General features: G+C 40.8%; 1 protein-coding gene across 1 annotated transcript; it reads right to left on the bottom strand.

Annotated features, from left to right (window-relative positions):
• On the bottom strand, positions 1-25,654 carry LOC104078297 (tubby-related protein 4-like; the record flags this gene model as incomplete). The annotated part of the gene is made up of 10 exons (XM_009579872.1): positions 25,480-25,654; positions 22,809-22,943; positions 17,732-17,898; positions 8,888-9,112; positions 5,940-6,174; positions 5,295-5,439; positions 3,674-3,818; positions 2,206-2,299; positions 423-566; positions 1-132 (listed from the first exon to the last, which is right to left on the bottom strand). Coding segments are annotated over exons 1-10 (1,567 nt in total), but the record flags the coding sequence as incomplete, so codon positions are not given.
• Positions 25,655-27,205: the final 1,551 nt, after the last annotated feature.

The following is a 27,205-nucleotide window of genomic DNA, read 5'->3' as shown; positions in this document are numbered from 1 at the left end:
CGCTTCTCAAAGGATGGCTGAGTTTTACAGGAACCTGCCGTCCAATCCAAGCTCCTATCAGCAGGCTGGGCTTTGCTGCCATCAGGTCACAAGAACGACCCTTTTGGGCTTCCAACACATTACAATCCTGTCCTACAAAGATGCAGAATGCAAGGCTTTGGTCTACGGAGAATTCTTAGCAAACTAAATAGAAGATGATTAATTTTCCAATGAACTTGAAACTTACACAGACTGTATTTTCCACACATTTTAGAAAACGATGTCCGTAATACATATTAGCCTTATTCTAATTCAGTTCTGCAGGATGCCATCAGACTAAGGGATTTTGATTTGTGTGTTTACCAGAGGGGGCTAGTGACACAAGTGATCTGTCCTCCATCTAGCTTAACCCATAACATGGCAGACCTCCATCTCCTCCTGACCTGGTAAGTCATCTTCGTCTTCGCTGAAAACATTTGGATTAAAGACAGGCAGGTTAATGTAGTCCATTGAAATCTTCCGCACTTCTGGGAGATATATTGTCATCTGCCTGGGCTGAAGATGCAGCAAACTGGTTTTATATATTACTGGAGAAAGAATATAACAAGAAATAAAAAAAAAAAAAAAATCTGTTACACAAAGAGCTAAGAAAGCTAGGAAAGAATCAATTCAAAGCAGACAGAAGGGTTAGGACTATTTTTATTTAAGTATTAATGAACAAATGCATATTCGGGGCATTCTTAGCCAAATCACTATGTTAACACTTTGCATAAACAGAATAAAAGAGATTGTTACTTTCAGCTATTTCTCTTTAAATAGAAGTAGCATCTCTGTAGTTAAATAATCTGTAGAAATAATTAATTACTTCATCTTGTATTCACATCTACTTTTACGGAAGGAAAATAATTTTTTCATTCTACTTTTGGAACTCTTCACCACAGGATGCTACCGACTTACATGAGTTTATGGCAAAACTGGAAAGCTCTCAGGAAGAAAATCTGTTGAGGGTTACTACACACAGAGAAACCCCTCCTGGCTCAGGAAGTCCCTGGGACCCAAACCATTGGAGACTGGGAGAACATTTGAAGGAAGAATCACCACACGCTTACTCTACACTTATATTCTTCTCTACATGTCTGTCACTGATAATGAGAGAATTAGAATGACGTCTTGTCTGAACCAGTAGGGTTATTCTTACACTATCTTTTGACAAAGATTGCAAATGCAGATGTCAGAAATTTTTAAATTGCTTGGGAAAAAAAAGCGGCTGGAACAAACCTGAAGGTTTCCATAACACTTTATTAAGTATAAGGTGCCACTGCCCTATAGTAATAACACTGGTTGTCCCCACGGTGACAACATCCTGAGAAGACAACCTTTGCCTGGAGGATGGGCCAGAGAAGGTCCTCTCCCCAGTAGTTGGGGCTCCATCTCTTGTCCGACAGTAGTCAATATAGTCACAAAAGGTATCTATTTAACTAATTCTGCATCCAGGGCATCATTATGTACTCCTGACCTAACTATATAATGCAACACAGGAAAAAATAAGTTTTCCAAAGAGCTCGTAGAACTCCTATACTTGAACTAATATTTCAATTCAGAGCTCAGTTCTGCTAGGTGGTACCCTGTTCTTTACTTAGCCTTCTTCCTTTCAACAGGACTATCTGGGGAGAAATGGTGTACACAGAAGGCGGCCAAGAGACTAGACAACTACTACTTGTAATGAAAGCTACCAATTTACTGATGCTCCAGCAAGAGAACCATATGATAAGGCTATGCACCGACTTGAAGAATCTTGAGCATGATGCTGCAAGAGCTTTTTTAACATTATTTTGGTATAATTAGTAGTTAAATGACTATAAAAATCTGAGTTTTAAAAATATTTCTATTACAGCAACTTAAACCCTCAGATTTTTATAGTCTTCTTGCAAAAATTTTCTTTATTCGTTTGGGTTTTGTTCAAACAAAGTGTAAAAATAAAGGTCTGGACTTGACTGTTAATTAATTTTTTTATTACAGCTGAGACTTTTAACATTTTATTGATCCTATCATTATTGTATTTCTAGATTTTCTAGTGAATTTTGTAAAATTTAATTCCTACTGCCCACAGAAAATAAGTGCTCTGTTAAAGAAGCCTTTTGATCACTTAAAAAGAATCATATGGCATAAGTTTGTTGTTTGTTAGAAAGAGCTTGACATGCAAAAATCAATAGAGTTTACTTTTACCTGCACCAAGGTTAGTTGGTAGGAAAGCAGCCAAACCCACAATTTTAAATTTCGTTCCCCAGATATTAGATGTGACCTGAGCAAGGTAGTTGTGCTGCAAAGCAAAAACAAGATCATTTTCACCTAATAAAATCTGTATCAAGCTCCAATAAAAACGGGGAGAGCAATCAAGCTATTGCAAGTGATAATACAATTTCAGCTTCTCTTGTTTTTATTTTATTGAAACAGCCTAATGTGCCTATGTAGCAACTGTTACACACAGTCATTAAGAAGTCTCATTTTGATATGTGAACACCATCAGAAACGATGTATACAACAGCCACATAGGCTGATTAAAGCTGTTGAAGAACTGAACAACATGATGGCTGCTTAGTGAGAATAGGTCTGTTTTCAGGCGTTTGCTTCTCCTGCACAACAAGAGCGCGGCTATTATGTATTTCAGAAAGTAATACACTCTGCCTTTTGGTTTTATGCTTACAAATCACTTTATAGAACATAAATAAGACAGAAATTAATTACTCATAATGACAAATGTATTTTTCCTGGAGCTTCCAAAGCAGCTTCCCAAACCACTGCTTCCATGGTGATCAAATTATGGGTCTGAAAGACCAAGAGATTTTCTCAAAGGCCAAGAGTTACGCTGTCAATATCAGGAGCAGGATCTAAGCCTCCGGTCTCCTGCCCTATTCAAAGGACTTTTGGTCCTATCTACCGCTGCTATGTAAGTCATCTAGAATGTTTCAATATAAAGGAAAAAGTGAAAAGACAGAGCAGAAAAAAACAACAGAAATAAACCAAAACAAAATTAAAAGACCGCAGGCTGGTATTAATAAAATATGTAACCTAGACAGTTCCACAGCCTGCTAAGTTTCATTAACCCACAGGTCATGAACACCACAAAGAGCACAAAGTGCTAATTCCTTGCCTTCCTTCCAGTTAAGGCTGTTCCATGTTCCTGATCTAGTTGAAGATGTCCCCGCTCATTGCAGGGCGGTTGGACTAGATGACCTTTAAAGGTCCCTTCCAAGCCAAACTATTCTATTCTATAATTCTATGAATTATGAAACAGAGAACATGTGGCCCTCTGAAGCAAGCATTTCCTTATCTCTGCAATTCCTAGCAAAGCAGAGAACTATGGTGGCATTAGGACAGCTCTGAGAAACTGAGTAAGAAGCATTTTCACATACACTTTGAAACAGCCAACAACATCACCTACCATAAAACCTCTCACATGGATTCACATTGACAGAAGTTAGTGGTGCCAGGATTTATCAAACAATGCCTGGTATTTCATTGACACTTTCAAACAATAACATTAAACTGGAAGATGCAATTCTCTAGTCGTTCCATCTAGTTACTGTAATTAAATGAAAAATTTTTATTGGTGATCATTGGGTCTATATCACAACTTGCTGCCTCTGGAAGGAGATGCATTTGGACTCAGGTCTGGTAACAATGCGCACAATACCTGAGTAATATCTTCTAAAGGAAACTCTCTTCTGGTTAGGCTTGGTGAACCAATAGAAGGTTTCCTTATTGGTAACCTTGGTGATCTTGATATCTCCTGTGCAGCTCGTGACATCTTTGGAGATTTGCGAGCTTCTATATTGATTCTGCATATAAAGCAATAATTAGAATCATCAACGGGCATACAAAAATGCACAAAATTCATGTCTTTGAATGTAAAGATGTAATGAAGACAACTGGTATGGTGTCCTCTAAGTGACTAATGAAGACTGTAGAGTCTACAGGAGTTACGGGTCAAACATGAAGATATATAAGGCCTGACACACTTGCAGTAACTCTGACCGGATGCTCTCTGATTCATTTAACAAAGCTTATAGCAGTTCTGCCAGATACAATATATCCTCCACTAATCCATAAAAAGGTATAGGGCTGAGCTATTTCAGCTGTGCAGACTTTGAGCAAAGCCTGAAGAAATGGAAACATGACACCTCAGCTGGCAGATCTCCACGTTAGTACAGCAAACCAAGGCTCCACAAACTTCGTCACTGCTCTGACTCTAAGCCAAAAGTTATTCCTACCTCCCGCTATACAAAGCGGGTCATGAATAAGAGATCAAGAACCTGAAAAAGCTCACTGGTAGAAAAAATAATGAACAAAAGTTACATTTCAAAAGTATGGTCTTAGAAAACCAAGGACGCAGGATAGTTGTTTTTCCTGCACCATTTCAGTTTTAGGCTCAGAAACTGATGGTTCTTTTGTCAAGTACTACTAAACTAAAACTTCGGTATTTCACACATTATGTTCACATGTAAAGGGATGCATTTGCTCTGCCTCATACTAGGACAAGCTCATAACATAAGGTCTTTGGAAAAGCATCAGCTGCAGCTAGAAGGCATCAGGGCCTCAATCCCATAACATGAAGCTGGCAGACAGATGTCAGTGCCTATGAGAAGCATCACAGACATCAGTGAGGCTCTGTGCAGGTGGAGAGTTCTGTCTATGTACATAATGAATATAATGACAAGCTGGCAGGAAAGCAACCAGACGGATAATAAGCTTATTTTGCGTATCTTACAGAAGCTCATCAACCCAGTGTTTAGGAGGATCAGTTTGTTAAGGCTCCCTTGCAAGGTCACCATAGCAGCAGTGCCACCTATGCCAGGATCTATGCCACCTATGCATGGATTTATGAATTTGAAAATACCCCTGAGGAAATAAAGGCTTTAACTAGACCAGGGACCCTAAGCACAGAGGAGGTAAAAACACAGATTGTCTGAAGGACAAAATATATCCTATGATGGCAAGAGTTTACATGTGGCAGAGGCAGTGGTGGGAGAGTTTACAAAATCTTTCTTCGAATCTGCTTGGGGAGAAGTGGTGCCCTATTGTTTCCCATTATCTTTTGCCCCAGTACCTTCCTCAAAGTCCACATCAACACCAATCTCGAGATCACCCCAGAACTGCACATTGTAGAGGACCCCACTCCTCCAGAAGACTCCTATCTGCCCAAAGGAGTTTGCTTTTAATATTATGAGGTGTCAAGACAGTGTTTAAAAAAAAAAAAGAAAAGAAAAGAAGAAAACCTGGGGAAAAAGAAGAAGAAATAGCCAAGAAATTATTACCTAGGGAGTTTGGGTGATTTGCTAGCTCGACTGATTTTGGGAGATTTCTTTGCTGCCCAGTCATCACTCAGTTCGATATCGCTGGAGTCCGAGCAGTTGCAGCTGTCAATCACAGTGGAAATCAAGCTGTTTCCATAGATTTCATCTATCAAGACAGGCCCCAGAAAATGTAAGTGCTGCTTCAGAAAACTGATATCAATTACAACTATCAGTCATCAGAAGCATAAATCCGATCCACAGGCAGCAGCTGAGATAAAACTATGCAGAGAAAATTAACCGTTCTTCACCCTGCCTAGTATAAACTCCAAATTTCCAATGGTTCGAACTCAAGTGAACATGATTCAGGGGGTGAATAGCACTCAATTGACTTCAAAATTGAGAGTAAAGAATATTTTCTGCTAATTAGCAATCTATTCCCCACTACTCAAAATACAAGAAGTTCCCTTTTGTAAAACAGAAGTCATTTGTAAAACATAGTTTCAGAGGCTTGAGCCTAGGTCACGCTAAAGATTTTTTTCCCATCAGAAAAAAAATACCAGATGCCACCTTCTGTGTCGCTTACATAGATTTTCTTTAACTCTTGAGGATTTAATATCTAAAGGATTTCTAAATCATTTTTTATACACAGCAACAATTAAATTCTACCTGCTTTTCCATCTGTTTTAGGATCCATGATGACAAACTCTGGCCGCAACTTGCTGATACGACGTCCTTTCAGGATAGGCACCAGTCCCCCAAGGTATTCCAGGTACAGAGTATAACATGGACCACCGACCTCTGGGTCATCTTCTGTCCGCTTCATCGTGCAGTGAAGCCGTTCATTACCAGCTGTTGGGTAGCTGACAAAATCTCTCATATTGTTTGGGTCTGGGATAGGAGGCTTAATTAAATGAAGGAAGGAAAGAAAAAGTTTCCTGTAGGTTATTGTTTTTGTTTTTTTTTTTTTCCCTGTGGTGACTTAATCTCAACTAACTGAATTTGAACCCAACTCTAACTTGGCAGGTCAAGATTAGTACAGGTTACTGTGTGAGTTATGCAGGACCCAGACAGAGTGGCTGTATATTATTTAGTTAGGTGTACGTAGAAAACTAAAACTAGGTACATCAAAAAGGAAGGTTGGACCCGTGGTTAGAGCACTGAATTAGACAACAAACCTGTCTTCAAGTCCCAGCTCCATCACAAACTTCTCCTTTAACTTGGGCAATGTGGTCAAGTTTAAGTCTCAAAGTATCGTGTCTCTTGCTGGCTCTCCAAGTGAACTTGGCCAGGTTCCCATTCCTGGTTAGTACTGGTACATGCCATGCCACTATGCTACAATGCTGCCAGCTCTGGAAGAAGCTTGTACTTCTAATATCACTTCCAAGCACATGACACATCTTTGTGTCGTGGTTTAACCTGGCAGGCAGCCAAATACCATGCAGCCGCTCACTCACTCCCCCTGCCCCCGCCCCACAGTGGGATGGGGAGAGAATCAGAAGGTAGGAGTGAGAAAAACTCGTGGGTTGAGATAAAGACAGTTTAATAGAACAGAAAAAGGGAAAATAATAATGGTAATGATAAGATATACAAAATGAGTGATGCACAATGCAATTGCTGACCACCCACGCTGACCGATAACCAAGTAGCGATCGGTCCTTCCTGGATCACGCCTACCATTCATATACTGAGCATGACGTCACATGGTATGGAATACCCCATTAGCCAGCTGGGCTGGCTGTCCTGATTATGTTCCCTCCCATCTCGTGTACCTAGCTCAGTGAGTAGACATGGGAGCTGTCCTTGGACTAGGAGGGCACTTAGCAACAACTGAAAACATCAGTGTGATCAACATTCTCCTCATACTAAATCCAAAACACAGCACTAGGAAGAAATTTAACCCTATCCCAGCTGAAACCAGGACACTTCGCTAAGGGCCTATTTGTGTGCAATGTGGCAAAATACGAGCACAAAGCTCAGGGTGGGTTACTTTGCCCTGCTTGCCAGCACACTGTATTAATCCATGAAAAGCTCAGTCCTAAAGCAGTTGGACTGCTTTTGCCTAGGATAATATAGCCTGTATGATACAATGTGTAATAAGTCAACACAGTTTCTTTCAAAATGAAAGTACAAGAAAAGAAAAGTAGGGGAAAAAATGAGGAATGATCTATAATGTAGTCCTCAAGCAAGGGGAATGTATGCAGGGAAGAGGGTGCCTTGCCAGGCACTGGAGGCATGGCTGACAATGTAGATGGGAGCATGTGGCTGAGGGAGAGCCAGGGTAAAGTATAAAGCAGTGCTGAGGAGGCTCCAGAAACACCCATGAAAGAGCAGAGGCACGTGGCTTCTGGGAACCCTGCTTCAGCCTCTCAGCCATGCAGCCCCATGACCGCTCCCCACCCTGACATCCACTCTAGGAGGTGACAGAAGGGTTGTCAGCAATGACATGCCCCTGTACTGCCTCTGCCCCTCTGATCCCCGTTGTGGCTCCCAGCCTTGATACAGCCAACTGCTGCCTTCATCCCATCCCATCCCATCCCATCCCATGCCCTGCCTTCCCTAACAGCTAAGCAAGTGTCACTGATGCTCTAGAGAGCTGCAGGAGTGGTTCTGGGACAACATGGAAAGCATCCTGGGGAGAAGTAGGTGTGCTAGAAAGAACTGAGAACCACTGGTCTGTTAAATGCTCTGCGTCTTTGGAGATTGAGGAGTTATGGTTACAGCAAGGCATTTATTGTTCTCTGGCAAATGAAATGTTTCACAATCGCACAAATTGCCCTGATTAGCAGTACCCAAATGGAACTGTGCTGAATCATTATTTTATAGGTATAATTTGTTCTCATTTAAGCTGGGCTAACTCCACTGATTTCGAATTAGTTATTCTAGCTCTGCATTGTTTTAACAAGGACCTGAAACTGGCTCAAGAGAATGGTATAACACATACACAAAAAATACGTAACGCAAAAATATATGTTTGAATGTAGGGCATTTACCAGCTGATGCTCTGGTTTATAGGCTGTGATAAAGAGTTCGGAAATCCTGGGACATGACTGAGGGCAAAACCATGAAACAAAGGGGTTGAGCAGATGACTCTGCTAGTGGTACAGGAAAAGGCATAATATCTGGTTCATTTTTCCATAGCACTGTTGGAGCAGTAAGGTTAGCAGAACTCACTATCAGTAGAAATATTTGGGCGGCCACAGGTCTTAAGTATAACTTTCCTGGCAATATAAGGACTCATGTAACCAGTAGGGAGGCAACAGTTTTACCACTGTGAATCTCTCCTATAACTGTGACACAGTATTATCATCAGCCTGAGCTTCTTCAGAAGTCTTTGTGAGTCACCAGCATATTTTACCCTTGGGATGTCCTTGGAAAGGCCATCCCCACGGAATAATGCAGATAAGCATGTGTGAGCCACCTTTTTAGATTTTAATAGGCGCCAAATGGATGGGTTCTTGAAGAGGACAGGAATGACCCTTAATCAAGCTTTTAAAATTATAATTATGATAATTATAATATCTTATAATTTACCCATTGCCACTTAAGAGCACCATGGGGGGGAAATCAAGCAACCCTCTCCTCTTCCTCACACACACACGTTTCTTTCATTTTACCTTGATTGTTGGTATAAAGGCAGTGGTGAGGTACGAGCAGAGCCGAGGGGGCAGGGTCAGTTTGCTGATGTCCTTGTCATCCCGCAGACAGCTAGCGATGGTCTGCTGGCACAGCAGCTGCAGACTGGAGACCCTGTGCTCGACTCTGACAACGTATAACGCAGGTCCGGAAGCCATCAGCAGGCGCGAATCCCTGTGACCCCAACAGATCGAGATGATGGGACGCTGCATGGAGAGGAAAAGGATACAACTTTAAAAGAGCCTGTACTTTCTCCAAGATAGTTGCACAGCAAGTGATCACGTGAATTCAGCACCAATCATGTTACCCTAAGTCTTCCAGAAACTTAAAAGTGCACGCTATTGCCCACAAAAAGGGAGAAGAATGTGAATATCTGAAATTATCGGTAACAGTGGTTGATGCTTATACAGTGCTTTTTACTCGCAAGGCTTAAAGCTCTTCACACAAGGAATTGCCTATCAAATTCATTACCTAGATAGGATAAGTGACTTCAAAGTCACACAGTGTTAAAAAGCAGGGTCTTTTGATGCCCTAACCAGATGATTTTTTCAATCATCTAATCAAGCCCATCCACTGGTAATGGCTCACATTTTACAACTGAAAAGTTAAATTATATGCCCAGAAACACTTAGTAAACTAGTGGACAAAACCCAGTTGGCTTTCCTGTCTTGCACTGAGTCTTCTGCTGCACAGTGTCTCTTTTGAACTATTCCCAGAGGAAGTGAACTGTGAAAGAGCACCAGGAACAAAACAGAGAATGGCCTTTTGTCTTCTGCTTGTCTACACTCAGAAATGTCTAAACTCATGACAGTAAAAACAGAAAGAGTCAGGGGTGACTGGTACAAAGTGTCAGAATGCGGAGCAAAATAACAATAAACAACTCAAACGCTGTTTCGGACATTGTTCCCTGCTGCCTGAACTTTAAGAGTTCATGTGAGAATACTGAGTTGTGCTTGCAAGAAGCTCTCTAAACTCTCTTCCTAAACCCCATCTTTTTCATGTAAAGCACCAGTCTGTTGTGACCTCTTATGGCCCTATCACTATTACTTTTGCTCTTCATGAGTGTTAGCTGCATCCACCCGTCACCTCTTGCCTTCTGTGTTACAAAGCATCTGTATTTGCATATATACACATACTGTATGGAATTTCAATCCCATAGCTGCTATCTCTATACAAATAAACAATACAGAGTAAAGAATCCTCACTCCATGAAGAATACTGTGCAACAGGCTGTAATCAGTGAACTACAAAAGGTTTACTCCTTCCTGTGAAGGGCTCCCTTCTTTTCACAATCTGTGACACTCAAAAGTTTAAGCAAACATGTTCTTCATCTAAATTACAACCTGTATTTACTGAAAGATCAGGGTCTCTCTGGAATATCTTTGCTCTTCACAAGATGCACCGAACAAGAATGAACTATACAGAGGATAAGGGTCAAGGCACCATCAGCAGTAACTTTTATCCACTCCTCTCTAGTAATATGGTACCCAGGTAGCTGGCTTAGACCAGCCCAGAAGCTACTAATCTGGACTGGGGAAGAAAGCTTTCCCTTCAGTTACAAATTCAAGATGCTTAAAGGTGAGAAACTGGGACAAGATGTTTTTATGTGAATGATATGAAGCAAAATGCAGCTGCACAGCTCTGTATCAATGTCTATCACGAAGATAAAAGGTTGGACGAAACAAGTTTTTCAGAGAAAAGATCTTCCCTCCTATGTCATCTTACTGTAGATTTAAATTTCAAGGAAAACACTGGTTTTAAAGTGGAAGGAATGAATAAGCTTCATTTTCATTACATCTAGGCAACACCACACACACACACACTTCCAAGGAGGCACAAACCTTCAGGTTGACTGATATGCAAATAGCATGTGAACCTTGTGATTTTCACAGTAATTGCTAAAGGCATTTTGTAGCGGAAAACTTCAAAAGAATTAAGAAATCCTTTGTGTACCATCAATAATTATTACATGGCATGTCATAACCATAATCTGTGGGACAGAGCCTTAAATTTGATGAGAGATCACATAAAGTATCCCCTACTGATTGGTATTTTCATGATTTAAGAGCGTGGCTCAGCCCTCACACTGTCTGGCAGTAATAAGACAGTTCAAGCTGCTTGCAAAAACAATGCAATTGAAAAGGCACTGACACAAGTTAGGTACCTGCCACATCTATTATACAACAACCTGAGAAAGGCACCAGTAGAAGTGACCTTGATTTCCCCAAGGGCTGAAACTCAGCATGGGCAGAACTATCTACCTGAGCGTTACCATGGGATCCAAAACGCATCCTTCTGTTCACCTTGCATCAACTAAGTTTACCTATAAATACGGCGAAGGAACAAACAAGTATGTGACTTAGCACACAAATATTTGTTTATTGGATAGAGTTTAATGCCAGAAGAGAAGTCCAGTATCCCAGCTATCATAATCCAACACAGCACACCCAGATAGCCTTACCAAGAAGTCTACTATTGCAGCTATTATAACACAATATATCACACCCAGATAGGCCTCTGTTCATCCAAATAAAGTCAAATGAAACCACCTCTCTCCTCAGGTTACTGCTGCATGCAGAGAACAGCAGAGATGCAGACAGCACCAGTGCAAGAACCTCTGCAATCTTAAACATATTCCCAAGGAAGAGGTTTTTCAGAAGCTTTGAAACGCTGTGTGGGACCTCTGGCAACATGGCATCGTGGAGCCGGGGAAGACTAGAAAGTCAGAAGTCAAAAGACATTGACTCACTGCGTGATTTCACCACAGTTTGCCAACAGGCAACCATAGTTCAACCATCTGCTAAACTTCTGAATGTCTGATTCCCTTATATTCTGTTTATGTATTTTTATGTAAACAATATGTGAGTGGGTGCACATTTAAATACATGCGCGCACACACAATACCTACAAGTGTTGTATTGTTTGTAAATAATGACATTTCTACTCCTACATTTGTACCTTTAGTCTCCCCACACACCTCACATGTTTTAAACTTAATATTTTCAATCTCATCACAGAGCGCTTGTACCATACTGGTTTGTCTTTGCTTACTGATTCACCAGATGTGCCTTGCCTTCCTTTTCTATGCAATGGTCAGTCCCCCAATACTCCTCAAGCCTACACTTGAGGAGCAACACTTAATTTACGGTGAAGGGCTAAGATTTAAGATGAGGTTCAGGGAAAATTAGCCTGTCATTACAGGCTTGGAGAAATAAAAGATCACCCAAATGCCAGATCTGACCTGACCTTTAAATGTACTGCTCCAATAATATTTTTCAATAACTACGTTTCCCACTCCTCTAGAAGGACAAGGGATATGAATCAATTACTGCAGCAAGTCAGTTATGAGCTGGCCACAGCTTTCCTTCCAAACTCTGCTGAGAAAAAACAGTTGAACTCCAATGTCCAACGCAAAAGTATTGCTCCGTATAAAGCATCCACTTACTTGCACTGTTTTAGCAAAAAAAGGAAGGAAAAAAGTTAATACCCATATTGCATCTAAAATGAAACAAGCAGATTCTAGCACAGAAGAATTTTATTTTCCATGTTTGCACACTTGTTTTTTTTCTGCTAGGAACAAGGAAATGCAGCTACAAAAAAAATTGGATGTTTTATCAGGAGAAATATTGACTGAAAACACATCTCAAAAAGCAGCCAACAAGGAGCTCTTTTGCCATTTTTTTTCAGAGTGGGCTTGCAAGTCAGCTACATGTACTCAAATCTGTAGCCCCAGCTGGGATGTCAACTCCCCTTAGAAAAGCACGCGGGAATGGATATACCTGCTCAAGCTCTGTGGTTGCTTCTTATAAGTCACTCACCTGTCTCTCTTACAGGAGAGAACATAATTTATATACCTTTCACCACTTGTATGCAGTTCAGTCAATGAAAACACTGTTCAAGCTGGTTCTTGCTCCCTGCCTTGAGCTCAGAAATCCTGAGCCATGGGACCTGCCTGCCGCTTGCACTAATCCCTTGTCTGCTGGCACTGGCAATCCCACTGGTAATGAAATAAAAATGGTGTTCCAGGGCAGAAAGCCCAGCAACAAGAGGGATTTTTCTCAGGAGAAAGAACCCAACTGCAAAATAGTATCTAGTGAATGGTACGTGTAAGTAAAAATCTGAGTACGTTGCCTGCTTTCTCTCACTGTAGATTGCTGATGTGGAGACACGTTTTTCGCACTGCTTTTTTCAGAGAGAAGCTGGAAGGTGCAAGGGCTGCAGTGCCCACCTTGTGAATTGTGTGTGCACAGCTCTGCACTGCCACAGCATTCGTGGATGGCTGCTGGAAAGTAATGTAACTTCTTCATTCTTCTGTTCCCCATATTTATGGTGGGAATAATATTAACTAGTAAGAATTGATGGCGAAAAAAGCAATAAAGACTACAACGTGGTCAGAAATTACCCTGCTGTGGCCTTATATGATTTTTCATGCAGCAAACTCTTATTTGATTTGCAGATGTTCCTTATACCCTGTTTCTACAGTAATTTTTTTTTTTTTTTTTTAGATTTCAATACAACGATGAGATTTCATTTTAGCAGAATGAGTCTTTGCTTAGGCAAGTGTCTCCATTTTTCAGTCCTGATCATGACCCATTTCTGCAGCAGTCAGAGACGATCTTATGGCCTATTTGGAAAACATCAAGGTCTTTATTGATACCCCAAAGAATGTTTCACCAGCTAGTTCTAAACTGTTGCTCTTGTTTATCTTCCTGTAAGAAAACAAACTCTTCTTGAAGCTTCGTTGTCAGCTAGTAACAACTAAATAGGATTAATTTCAGGCAATATAAATGAAAGGCAACGTTAATTCAGAAGCAACAAACCTGAACACTCTATGTGAAATAAATGAAGACAAAGTAAGCAAGGTCAGCTCAGCTGGGTAACATAAAAGGCAGCCTCTTCTCTCAAAGCCTTTTGATTTCAATTTAATCTAAAATGGCACCCTCCCTCTCAGGCCTTAGTAAAATAGCTTTTACACAACTACCAGGTTTCTGCAGGATCATATAATCTTAAATCTATCCATTCAGATGCCAGGACGTTTCCAGTAGAGAAGCAGCCTGTGAAATGCTGTGAAGGCTGCTGCTGACAGCAACAGGTTTAGAGCAAGTGGGTCCTCTTCTCAAAGACTCCTGGAAACCTCTCCCACAAAGGTTTAGCCTTTGGTACACCACTTTCAATTAGGGTTTAAAAATATTATACTGATAAAGATGTGATGACTGTTTTTCTGCACCTAATCTTGTTGCCATGAAAAAACTGCCAGCTAAAAGAACTGGGCATATTTTTGGTTCATCAAGTTGGTGTTCATGTCCACAAGGGCAAGCATAGTAAGAGCTAAGTTTTACAGAAATTGGTAGTATATTTTTGAATAGTTATCAGCTGATGAACAGCTTTTAAGATACGATGCTGTTTATTTATAAAATAAATAAGATATGCTCTTCATTTATAAAATCAAGTCTTTGGAGTTACAGTATGGACCCGGTTTTCATATAATTGCTTCCCATAAGATAAAGGTATGGTGTGACTTTCTGAACTCCGTTCTGAAATTTGTTCATCATTCTTTCAAGGTTCAAACCAGTTTGATTCTGTGTAGCAGAAGTTCAACATTTGCCCAACTCTTACCGATGCTTTTTCAGCTCTTTCCACTATATTCTGCAAATACATTCTTGCAGCATGTCAGGGTGGCAGGCTGAAGCCCCAGAGCAGGGAACAAGAGAGACTGTTACACTACGCTAACTCTACCACTCTGTTTATGACTGTTATTTTTCATGCAAAGCTACTGCATTCATTTGGATACTTCTAAACAAGTATGATTTCCCTATCTAGAGTTTTATAGTCGGCAAACTAGGTTTATGAACCATAAAATCCTACACCGAAGGTAAGAGCTTAAGTTAGTTAATCAAATGATACAGAGGATGCCAAAACTATACTAAAGCTGGAGGAGAAGGTGGCATATAAAACAAATCCTTGAAGGGATCCATGACAACAGTCATCATGAAGATGAGTAACCTGCAGTACCCAAATCTGTTCTACCTTGGGGTTTGCAGTGACTTTATGTTAGGTAACATTCCAGCCAAGTTGTGTATAAATCCTACATCAGTTCTAGACTGAATTTTGTTACAAACAGTAAAATCTCTTGTTTCCTGAATATCCTACCAAAGACAGGACAGACAAATAGCAGAAACAAAAACAGTTCACTATATTTTACTGATAAAATTTTCAGATGTCTGCTTTATCAAAGAATTGGGACAGAGGACCACATGGAAAATCAGATTTGCACCTGTAATCCACTATTCTCTATGTTCATTGTTGCTTTACTTTTTTTGAACTTTATATTCAGAACAATGCTCATTTAGAATTGTCGTGGTTTAATCTGGCAGGCAGCCAAATACCACGCAGCCGTTCGCTCTTTTCCAGTCACACGCTTGCTTCAGAAGAAACAGTTTTAGCAGAAGAGTTCGAGATGAGGACATTCTTTTCTTTTCTTCATTTCTTTTCTTCAATAACCAGTGATGAATTTTATAAAATCCCATTACAAGGCTGACTGTCATGGTACAGAAAACTAATTAATTTACTCTGATGAATTTGTCATCAGACAAATTACTGGAACCACTGACTCACTCTGTCATCTTTGCACATACATCTTTGGAGCAGAGACACAGAATAACAAAAGTTACTAGCAATTTTTTTTGCAACAGCGTTTATCTGGTTTTGTTACCAAACCAAACACTTAGCAATATTCTAGCATACCTGTCACTTAGCTGGTAATACCGTTAGACCAGCATTCAAATACATAGAAGCATAAAGTCCACATGAGCCGATACAGGTGTCCTTCTGAAAGACCCCCTCACTTCTTCCTGCAGCTGAGTAAATAGGAATTTAAATGCACTAAATAAAAAGAATAAACACTAACTAATGAGAGAAGAGGAGTGGCTCTAATTTTAGGCAGGTTTATGCACACAGTTTTTTAATCAACATAAATACATCAGTTTGAATGTTATTTTACCCTGGTTTCCTAAGGAAATGAGACTCCACGATTGCATTATTAATTGGTGGTTGCCACCCCCCTCATCCTTCACTTCCAGCCTGGCTTACAACTTCTGAAGCTGTTGGCTTTTCATCTGAAGTTGACAAAGGGGGAAGAAATCTCCATGATGTTAAAATGCTGCAATTTCAGTGAAAATTAGCAGCTGGAAAGAGCAGAGTGCCTCATGTTAATATTTTCACTGTGAGAAATACGGCAGTATGAACTTGGCAGTTACTTGTTCTGTATGACCTGTCAGTTGTCCTGTAAGTACTCCTATAATGGCAGAATAATTAGCCCTCACGTCAGCCACAATATGTGCTTTCTCCCAGTTGATTAAGTAGAGGAGAAAGAAGAGCTGAAAATATGAAAAGAAGTTGATGGGATATAGGGAGAACTAGAGGAAATGAAGGCATCTGAGGTGATTGGGAACAAAGTGGGGGAGAGAGCAGTAAGAGATGAGCCTGGACACACGCACACCTTAAGGCAACCTGACCCCATCAGTTCCACTGCTCAAACCACAGCTGCTTGATTTCACAACTTGACACCAGTGTTACACTGGTTCAACAGCTAACACGGACATACGGTATTCTGGTACTGAAGTAACAGAATGAGGTTTGCTTTTTACCTGGTCTGGGAATAAGCAACACTGGTATAAATATGTTTTCTCTAGAATCGATCCAGAGAGGAAAGGGCTCTGCTACTTAGCTGAACGGGCTATGTTTAAGACAATAAAGCTCTGTGTATGGGTAAGTCCTTTAGATACCTAAATCAGCATTAGACGTCACTGTACATATTTAGGTTGGCTTTAGAGAACATTATTTTATACATTACAGTACTAAAGAATTCTATCTAAATTAGAGTGCTAACGTTAATAAGCACAGGTTAATGCTAAATATAAGCAAACACAAAAGCTTAGCAGCTGGTTTACTACGTCATCCTTTTGTATCCATCCCAGATCAGGTACTGAAAAAGAAATGATAATAAATGGTATCATCATTAAACATAATTAAGTAAATATATCTATAGTATTTTCCCTCACTTTTAGATTTCAAAGCTATTATAAATTAATTAAGTTTCACTAGTACAGTCAGAAATCAGAACGGAGTCATCCCTATTTGGCAGAAAATGAAATAAACTGTAGAGTGACATTCAGCTGGGTTCTGAAGTATCAGTGAAGATCTATGAAGCGTGTTGTGCTCCTAAGCAGCACACAGACCATGTGTTGACATTTACTTGTCAGGTAACACGACCGAGGTTACAGTGAAAGTCTGTACAGAAGGTGGGAACAGAAACAAGACTTTCTGATTCATCCTTCTCCATCTGATGCCATAAAAAGTAAAATATTGCATCAGATCCACTGATTGTACATTAGAAAATTACAGCAATAACAAAGAAAAATAATCTTTGGTTATGATACTGGACTTGGAATATTTTTGTCCAGTTCTTGGCTCTGCTACAACGTCAAGCAAGTTATCCAGTTTTTTCTCCTCAGTCACTTATCTGTAAAACAACAGAATTTCCTTTTTCTGTCTTGTCCGTTCATGGCCCGATGGTTTTGGGAAACAGACTGTTTCTCATTATGTATCTGCACAATACTTAGCACAGTGGGTCTTAGAATCAGATGCACTCTTGGATGTCTACCTTAATGCAGACAATAATTATTTATAGGGCATTTTTATCTATATCGTATTTTAGAATGTGTTCAGGACGTTTTGTAAAACTTTTCACATTGCATACCAAAGAGCTGATGTGAGAAAAGCATGTCAGCAAAGCATTGAGAACTGACTTTAAAAATACATCCTACCTGCACAGGTGTCTCCAGAGTGTAGATATGTTCCCCACGCACATTGTAGAACTTGACAAGTGCGCTTTTCAACAGGGAACCATTGCCGAGGTCAACTAGCTGGCTTTGCTTCTCCATGCCTGCTACTGCAAGTAGGTCCCCCTGTGTACACCACTGTACCACCACATCTGAAATCGCAAAGACAGTTTGCAATAATCACTGATTAGAATCAGTAGGAACAGCGTTTCCAGATGCTGCAAAGTGACTTGAACAGCTAAATCATGCTCTTAAAGGCTACTTAAGTACTTAGAAACCGAAATCCTTTCATCAAAATAGTAGCATACGCACTTCTGAGAATGACTCTCTTTTTATCTTGTAAATTGCAAAGAATGTGTAAAAACCATTCATTTTTCTCTCTCTATGGCGAGTCCAGAAGGTAATCAGTGGTTGCTCCTAAGTACAAGAATTTATTAGAGATGTTAAAACTGATGTGGAAGATACTTACCCCAAAGATGTGCATAGGAACTGGAATTAAGTTAATATGCAGATAAATAACCTCACTGACTAAGAAAGCAGCAAAGAGTATTTGTCTGGAAAGGCCTACAGTGTAAAAAAGCAGCATATTTGTCAATGTCTCCTGTTCTCACTGGCTGCGAATATAATTTTTAGTACCACTCAAACTAGAGTTATATTTTAGTATAACACCAAACTATTGGATTTTTGTCCATAAATACAGATGCCCTTCATGTCATAGGTTTTCTTTTGACACATGACTTGTGAAAATCTACTCATCTGTCTAGCAGGAGATTGCCAGAAGCACGCAGGGATTGCTTAGTCTCTCATATACATGGATATGAATATACATACCAGTCACTTCTCCCACAGGCACCTCACGATGAGGAACGCCCACAGCTTAATTTGGGGATGCTAATTTCAAACCCTTATATCCTCCAGCTCTTTGCCACACTGCAACAAGAGCACAAACCCAGTATTTTGTGTTTCTGCTTGTGTTTCGGAGGCAGATTTGCATTGCAAGGAATACTGAGCTAATCTTTAAACCTTTTTCTCTTAAACTGGAGGTGAAAGGCAGCTATGTTGTGCGGAGACAAAGTGAAGGTAAAGACAAAACTTTTGTGCTCTGGGATGCTCAATCTGCCAAGAACCTTTTGAAGACATTTGTGGGCGAGAAGCTGTCTTCAAACGAAGAAGCAGGAGAGAAATGAGAGTTGGCAGGAAGGATCTCAAAATTGTTTCAAGTTGTCAACTTGTCATTTTCAGGGACTTTTATGTGCAATTTAAAATGGTTTTGTATTATTTCAACTTTCTGATATTTCTCATGGGAATTATGCTTCTGTACATATCAGAGGCAAGACGCATGTTCCTCAGATAGTTTTTATAATATTTTATAATAATAATACGACCCTCAGGGGTCAGTATTGGGACCGGTGCTGTTTAACATCTTTGTCGGTGACATGGACAGTGGGACTGAGAGCACCCTCAGCAAGTTTGCCGACAACACCAACCTGTGTGGTGCGGTCAACACACTGGAGGGAAGGGATGCCATCCAGAGGGACCTTGACAGGTTTGAGGTGGGACTGTGTGAACCTCATGAAGTGCAACAAGGCCAAGTGTAAGGTTCTGCACACGGGTCAGGGCAATCCCACGCACAAATACAGGCTGGGCAGAGAATGGATTGAGAGCAGCCCTGCCAAGAAGGACTTGGGGGTACTGGTGGATGAAAAGCTGGACATGAGCCAGCAATGTGCGTTCACAGACCAGAAGGCCAACCGTATCCTGGGCTGCATCAAAAGAAGCGTGGCTAGCAGGTCGAGGGAGGTGATTCTCCCCCTCTATTCCGCTATCGTGAGACCCCACCTGGAGTACTGCGTTCAGCTCTGGGGCCCCCAATATAAGAAGGATGTGGACCTGTTGGAGCGGGTCCAGAGGAGGGCCACGAAGATGATCAGAGGGCTGGAGCACCTCTCCTATGAAGACAGGCTGAGAGAGTTGGGATTGTTCAGCCTGGAGAAGAGAAGTCTCCCGCGAGACCTTACAGCAGCCTTCCAGTACCTGAAGGGGGCCTACAAGAAAGCTGGAGAGGGACTTTTTACAAGGGCCTGTAGTGATAGGACAAGGAGTATGGCTTTAAACTGAAAGAGGGTAGATTTAGATTAGATGTAAGGAAGAAATTCTTCAGTATGAGGGTGGTGAGGCACTGAAACAGGTTGCCCAGAAAAGTTCTGGATGCCCTGGAAGTGTTCAAGGCCAGGTTGGATGAGGCTTTGAGCAACCTGGTCTAGTGGAAGGTGCCCCTGCCCATGGCAGGGGGGTTGGAACTAGATGATCTTTAAGGTCCCTTCCGACCCAAACCATTCTATGATTCTATGAATTTTTCCACAGCTAGGTATTACATGCCTCTTTTTTCCTCTTAGTCCTTAGCCCTCTAAGTAATCTACAATGGGATTTATTAATCTTTCCCAGAGAGCATAACGATAGGCAGGTTAGAAATCAATGAGGCAAGCTGATCAACTCCACTTTTGGTAACTGGATTAACTACACAACTACCAAAATATAAAAACCAGTCTCCTTTGGATACATGTCTTCAGGTAAAACTTTCAGTCGATCCCCATACCAAAAGGAAGAGGAGTGATTACTGCATCCAGCAGTTTTCTCTCTAACTCCTAGAATTAGGCTGCTGCAAAGGCAGCGAAGGGCTGGACGTGGGCTGCAGCATCCCCCCTGGACAGTGTAGCTCTACAGCACGCTTGCACTGGCAACGGGGTCTTCAACGATTATTGAACCTTGACGTAAAATAGCTCAACTGATAACTAGGTCTCAGCGCAAGTACAGAGATTAGAAATCACATGGAAGTTTCATCTAGGGTAATGGTCTGCAAGTGAATCAGTGATCAGAGCCATCCCTCAAAACTACTTGCCAGCCACTACAGGCATGTATATCAGCAAACCTTTAGTAGATAGTACTCTAAATGTGCAATAGCTCTGCGGGTAGTAGTTGTAGCTAACTAGTACAACTACTAGATGCAGTTCAGCAGTTTTGCAGGTAGCGGTGTACTGAGAATCACACAGTTAAAAAGTGTAAAAAAAGAAAGGATACAACTGAACAGTTCAGGATCTCCACTAGAACTGAGAAAACTTCCAGGAGTGTTCAAGCTGGATGAAAAGAACTACTGGTATTTGGGTAATCAAATTCTCATCCAACAGCAAATGTTTTTCTGCATCAATTTAATATGAATACTCCTGGTAAAATGACAGCTATGCAAAGCTAGTAGAACTACAAAAATATATTGGTAATGCTTGAAATAGTTTTATAGTTGCCTACTTTAAAAATACACTGAGTAGCCTACAGCAGCCCATAAAGACAAGGGCATCTGCTGCAGAGACCACAAAGCAATACTTACATATCTCAAACAGAAACACATGAACTAAGACTCGCACACAATACTGAAGAGACCATCTACTCTCAGCAGAATACCAAGTGGCTGGAGAGGATGGAGACCCTGAGCTGGGTGGTTTTACACATTCTTGTATGTGATAAAAACCAGTAAAATTACAGTCACTTGAAAAAAATTTTGATAAGAAAATGCGAACATCTATATAAAACTATATGTAAAATACTTTCCACTCTACAATGCTTCAGAACAACACACAGTGATATCCCAATCACCTTTCTCTCTCACACACACTCCCAATCCAGCAAGATGTTGCACATTCTTCATCTACTGAGGAAAATAATGTAGTCCAGTTTCCAATTCGTAAAAATATTTCTAGCTTGCACATTAATATTTTACTAGAGGAGGGTGATGTAATTAAGGGATCTTTTTTCCATTAGTGAAAGTCAACAGGGAAAGAAAAACAAGACAGACATCCTCAGCAAGACAGAGCTCTGCAACTCTAAACATAGAATAAGAATAGGTTTGTTTCTCCTACTGTTTCCAGCTGAAAGCTAGACTAGATGACAACTCAAGACTACTCCCTACCCTAATTACTACAATACTATAGAGATGCTGGGCAGACCCATTGGTGGATATCACAAGAGCGTCTCTAAATCAGTTCCAGTTTCCCAGACTTTAGGCATCCTTTCAGCTGAAGAAGTTTTCTGGATCATAGGGTTGTCTCATGATGCTACATTTTGCCAGGCACGTGCTTCTTGTGTCGGCATAGATGGAAGCAGGAGTGCAAAAGAAACCTCAAAGGTGATTTTTTTTTTACCTCCTAAGACTACCCTACATAGTGGATCACCCAAAAACTATTGGGCTGGTGTTAGGGCAACTTCTCACCAAAAATACCCCACTGTTACAGGACAGCTAAGAATCTGCTCCGACAGCTTCATTTCTTTTTTTCATCTAACATAAAACTAACTTACCTGTGGAGATGAAAAAGAATCAATGGAAGCTATATTTAAGTATGTGCTTATGTGCCATAGTGAATTAAAACGCCTCTGCAGGCAAAGCACCATAAATTGTACTGAGAGTGCTGGCAAAGTAAGGGACTTTTTTGATAGGTAAGAACAGTAAAAATTTCAACGTGAATAAAAGATTTTACATGGAATACTGATCATACAAACATTCATGCACATCACTTAGCAAGATGTATAGTAATTAATCAGTGGAATTCTCCTTCTCTCAGAATAACTTGCCTCTTGATAATTAATAATTCTAGTGAGTTTTCAAAATTTGTGGGAGTCAAAGCAGCGTTGTGATTCATACCTGGTTACCAAAAGCATGGGAGGAGACCTTGTGAATTAAAGCTGCAAAGGAAGTGTTACGTAGCAGAGGCATTCACACAAAGAAGCATAAACATATTAGCACATTTAGCTGAAAAACAGCAAACAGATCAATTGCTCTACAAAACTGCCATAAAAACAGATCTCAAAAATGTAAACATTTTTTCAAACACGCAAACTATCAGGCAAGCACTGCTCTTCCACCAGCAGGTGTCACTGCTGGAAACGGCAATAACGGCGGCCGAGTGCTTCTGGGTTAGGCGAGACAACCTCAAAAACATAACCTATACACACATAATTAGAAAGACAAGAAAAACAGAACATAGGAAGGGGGCGAAATGGCTTCCTTTTGTACCTTTCAACCCTGAGCGGATGATAGTGGGAGACAAGTCATCATAATTGTTCATTAAACTGATGTCTCCTGACGTGAAGCTCACAGTAAGTAGTGGCTTGGTGTTCTGCACCGGGACTGGATATGCAGCTGGTCCATCTGCAAAAACAAGGCTCTGGAGTAAGCAAAAGGCAAACAACCAAGTAATTACATCCAGGCTGAAATACACTGTACTTCAGCCTATCGCCATCAGGAGTGGTTCCAAGCCTCAAACTCTACCTGCTTATTTCTGCAACGACTATGGGCAAAAGAAAAGCAGGTTTAGCTAGTTAGTTTGTCTGCTTTCGTGAAACCCCAATGTTTTTACTCTGTGAATTTTTACTGCAGTATATCCAAAGTGATTTATGCATATACTATTATGTTATACAGTGGTGGTTTTCAATCCTTCTCCATTGTCAACTCCCCAAAGTGTCCACAAATTGAAAACCAATGCTTTGGAAGGCCTCCTTGGGACCCAGGTTGAAAACCAGTGTAATAAACAATATAATCACATTAAAAGCTATTTGTTAGATACACTTTCTGCTTGTGCAAGTGCTGGGGACTCCTCCTGAAGTCACACAGAGACGTAATAAGAACTTCAAAGAGAACATACTGACCTTTCACAAATTACTGTATTCTAAATGTTAAGAGTTAGGCGGCAGCATGAAAAGTTACCTGCCATCCTGCATAACAGGATCCAATGCACTTAAAAGCTAGAGATGAGCCCAAATGGCTTTAAAAACCATTTCTGCAAAGTCTCTGCTCCTCTGGGCTTGTTTTTCAGCATTCACTGAAATCCCCTTGTTCAAATACTTAATGACCAATATCACCATCTGTAGCATTCGCTGTTTAACGCTTTTTGTTTACAATTTCTGACAGGAGATGCCGCTGGCCCCTGATAAAGTGCCTCTCAAGGCCCAACCAGCATCTCTTCAGTCAACAAAAATGGCACAGCTAGTTAAGAGTGGTATTGCTTCCTGAACTTGTAAAAAAGCTGATCAGAAAGCATTTTGGAGAAAGATGTCTAGTAATTAGCATCTCTGTGTGTATATAATTTGATAAAAAAACCCCATCAAACTTCCAGTCCTTCCTACACATGTGTGAGTCAAAGGCTTGTCACCTTTGAGAGATTTATGCTGCATCTGCTCTAAAGAAAACACATCATGTTTGGGTAATCATTAAAATAGGCTTGTAGGCTTGTAACAAGTCCACCCACCCCCTGATTGACTCAGAAAGAGCTAGCGCATTCGGATCATTTAAGTTCTCATCTGTGTACTCTGCAATTTCACCATCCTCCAACTGGAACCTCAGTATTTTTAAAAAACAACAAAAAAACCAATTTAATTTTGTTCTCTGTCTTGCTTTAGAAGCTTGCTAGGGAATCTGAAGTTTGCTTCTTTTCTTCAAAGGTAAGAAATCTCACCCAGTACCGAAAGTGAGGCATGAAAGTCAAAACAAAACTCAGTTTTAAAAGATGCTAACATTTCACCAGATCATCACGTTATCTTCTACCATTATTTGTTAAATACATATGCTTATTATATTGACATATATACACATGATTCTGGAAGAGGTAGATTTTTGGACTGAACCCAAATTAGACTTAAAACTGCAAGAGTCCACAATTCAGTGATTCAGATCTGAGATGCAAATTCAGAATTATTTCTAGCTATTACGTATTTAAATTTTTTGTGGTACAATCACTGTTATATTAATTTAGTTCTTAATTTAGTTCCATTTTATACACTGGAACACAGAAACAGCTTACCTAGATCTTATAGACTAATCAACAGCATTAACAAGAAGAAGTATTAGCATTACTTGAATAAGAAGAATGGGCCTGACTGTGCATGGATACCTAGGCCTCCTAGGTCTTTGCTATTGATGATTTCCAAAGAGTTTAAAACCAAAACATTTCACCCAATGAGTTATATTCATACTTAAGGGCAGGGAAGGATTCCTTCCTGACCCTCAAACTGGCAATGTGCTCTAAAGCATGGGAATTAATAAGTCCAGACAGTTCCAGTCACCCTTCTTCTACCCTGTGTAATTGCAGGAAATATTTTCATTTCCAATCCTTCTACTCTTTATGTCAGGAGTATCAAGGATGGGACTATAATGATGAGCATTATCTCTGTTTCACAGGATTTCTTTAAAATTCAAAATTTAGTACTTTCTGCTATGTCTAGTACTGGTGTCTTTTCATATGAATCTATATAATAATGCATTAACTTCTGTGACTGCACTCTGACTACCTCCATACATATGGACCATTGCAATACCTCACATCTGCTTATCAGTGAAACCTGATATGCCCCCATCTAGTGTTTTTCACTCACCCTCATTAAAAACTTCGAGCTTTGTGTTGTTATCTCATTTGTGCAAGCAGAGGCAGAGCAACACAGATGAGGTATGACCTGCAGCAAGTCACGCAGCGAGGCTGGCGGCAGAGCTGGGGATGAACTCACTCTCCCGTACCAGCCCTCTGCTCCATCCCCCATGCTACCTCCACAGGAACGCACCATCTTTTGGCCTCTACCAGCTTGAAACTGTGGCCATCCTGCTGTTTTAGTACAGCATGACAACTCCCTGGCGTTTGAGATGTCTTCGTGAGCGCCTGCAAAGCTGAAACAGAAGGACGTGCACACAACACTACCTTGCGGTGGGGAATAGTCATCGGAGTCCGTGTCGCTCTCGCTGCTGTCCTCCACCAGGAAGCTGGGGTAGTTCCAGGACATGCTAAGGATGCCATCTGACTCGTGAAGGAGCACGTGGGCCAGCATTCGGCCATGGCAGTCCATGACGATAACCTGTCCATCAGCAGTGCCAAACAGTACCTGAAAATAACAGAACAGCCCTCAGTCTCACCAAACATCCCGCTGGACCCTCCTTCAAACACATCTTGTAATTAACTAGCTACTCTGGAAATTAAGTGAAAGCAAAGCAGTCAGGGATGTGAAATGGTGCCGCCATAGGACACCGCAACCAAAGATGTATATAAAGAATGAAGTTGAAGTAGTAGGGTCTAGAGGTAAGTTCCTAAAATCTGTGAGCAAGTAATGTTTCATGGTGGGGTGCATTTTTTTCACTTTAATATGAGACATTATACTTCATTTGAACTTGGCCACCATTACTACAACTAAAGTGAGCTGGCAGAAGGGCTACCACAGATTCTGCAGTCTTCTTGGACTATGCAGAAACTTCTAAAATTGGTGGCAGAAACCAAGGTATGCATCAGTCCTAACAATATCAAAAGGCACAGCTGACAAAAGTGAGGTCTTAGCAGAGATTTCAAACAGCTTGTCAGAAAGAGAAAGCTGAATAGAGGAGGACAGGTTATTCAGTTGATGAGCTGAGAGAAGGTGGGAGAATGTCCTCCAAAAACAGAGGCAAAAAGCAATATGATCAGTCAACTGGAAGTAGATTATTATAGCCCAAGAGGAAGGCAATATGTTACACATTCAGGAAGAGATGAAGAAGAGCTTCTACCCACCATTTCAAATACAACCCGGCAGGCAGCTAAACACCACACAGCCGTTCACTCACTCCCCCGCAGTGGGATGGGGGAGAGAATTGGGAAAAAAGGTAAAACTCGTGGGTTCAGATAAAGACAACTTCATAGGACAGAAAAGGAACGGAAAATAGTAATACTGATAAAAGAGTATACAACACAAGTGATGCACAATGCAATTGCTCCCCACCCGCTGACCCATGCCCAGCCAGTTCCCAAGCAGCAGCGGTGTCCCCCCCAGCCAACTCGCCCCAGTTTTTGTTCAGCATGACGTCATATGGTATGCAATATCCCTTTGGCCAGTTGGGATCAACTGTCCTGTCTGCGTCCCCTCCCAGCTTCTTGTGCACCTCCAGCCTCCTCGCTGACAGGGCAGTATGAGAAGCTGAGAAGTCCCTGACTTAGTGTAGGCACTGCTCAGCAACAACTCAAACATCAGTGTGTTATCAACATTATTCTCATCCTAAATCCAAAACACAGCACTATACCAGCTACTAGGAAGAAAATTAACCCTATCCTGAAACCAGGACAACAATGCAAATTTTTTTCTTGCCCCTAAACAACTATGTAGCCAACGCACACTGACTGAAGTCAGACTGAATGGAACCTACAATTTCTTTTTTATAAGCATTTTCTGTCTTGAGGCTTTAAGCAAGTTAAGATCCTGCATATTTGATGAATTTTAGAAAAACATCAGGAAATAAGGATTAATAAATCCACAAAACGATAAATGCATTAGCCAAAGCTGCTGCTGCTATCATGTAATTCCATATGAGGCATACATGTTTTAAAGCAAGTTTAAAGGCACTCATCAGCTTGAAAACTAGCCAGCATTAAAAATGAAGCTAAAAGGAAGGTCAAATCTTACACT

Source organism: Fulmarus glacialis, unplaced genomic scaffold (assembly GCF_000690835.1).
Source record: "Fulmarus glacialis isolate BGI_N327 unplaced genomic scaffold, ASM69083v1 scaffold26276, whole genome shotgun sequence".
Classification (NCBI taxonomy): domain Eukaryota; kingdom Metazoa; phylum Chordata; class Aves; order Procellariiformes; family Procellariidae; genus Fulmarus; species Fulmarus glacialis.
The sequence above is the reverse complement of the archived record's forward strand: the minus strand, read 5'-3'. Positions and strand labels throughout refer to the sequence as shown.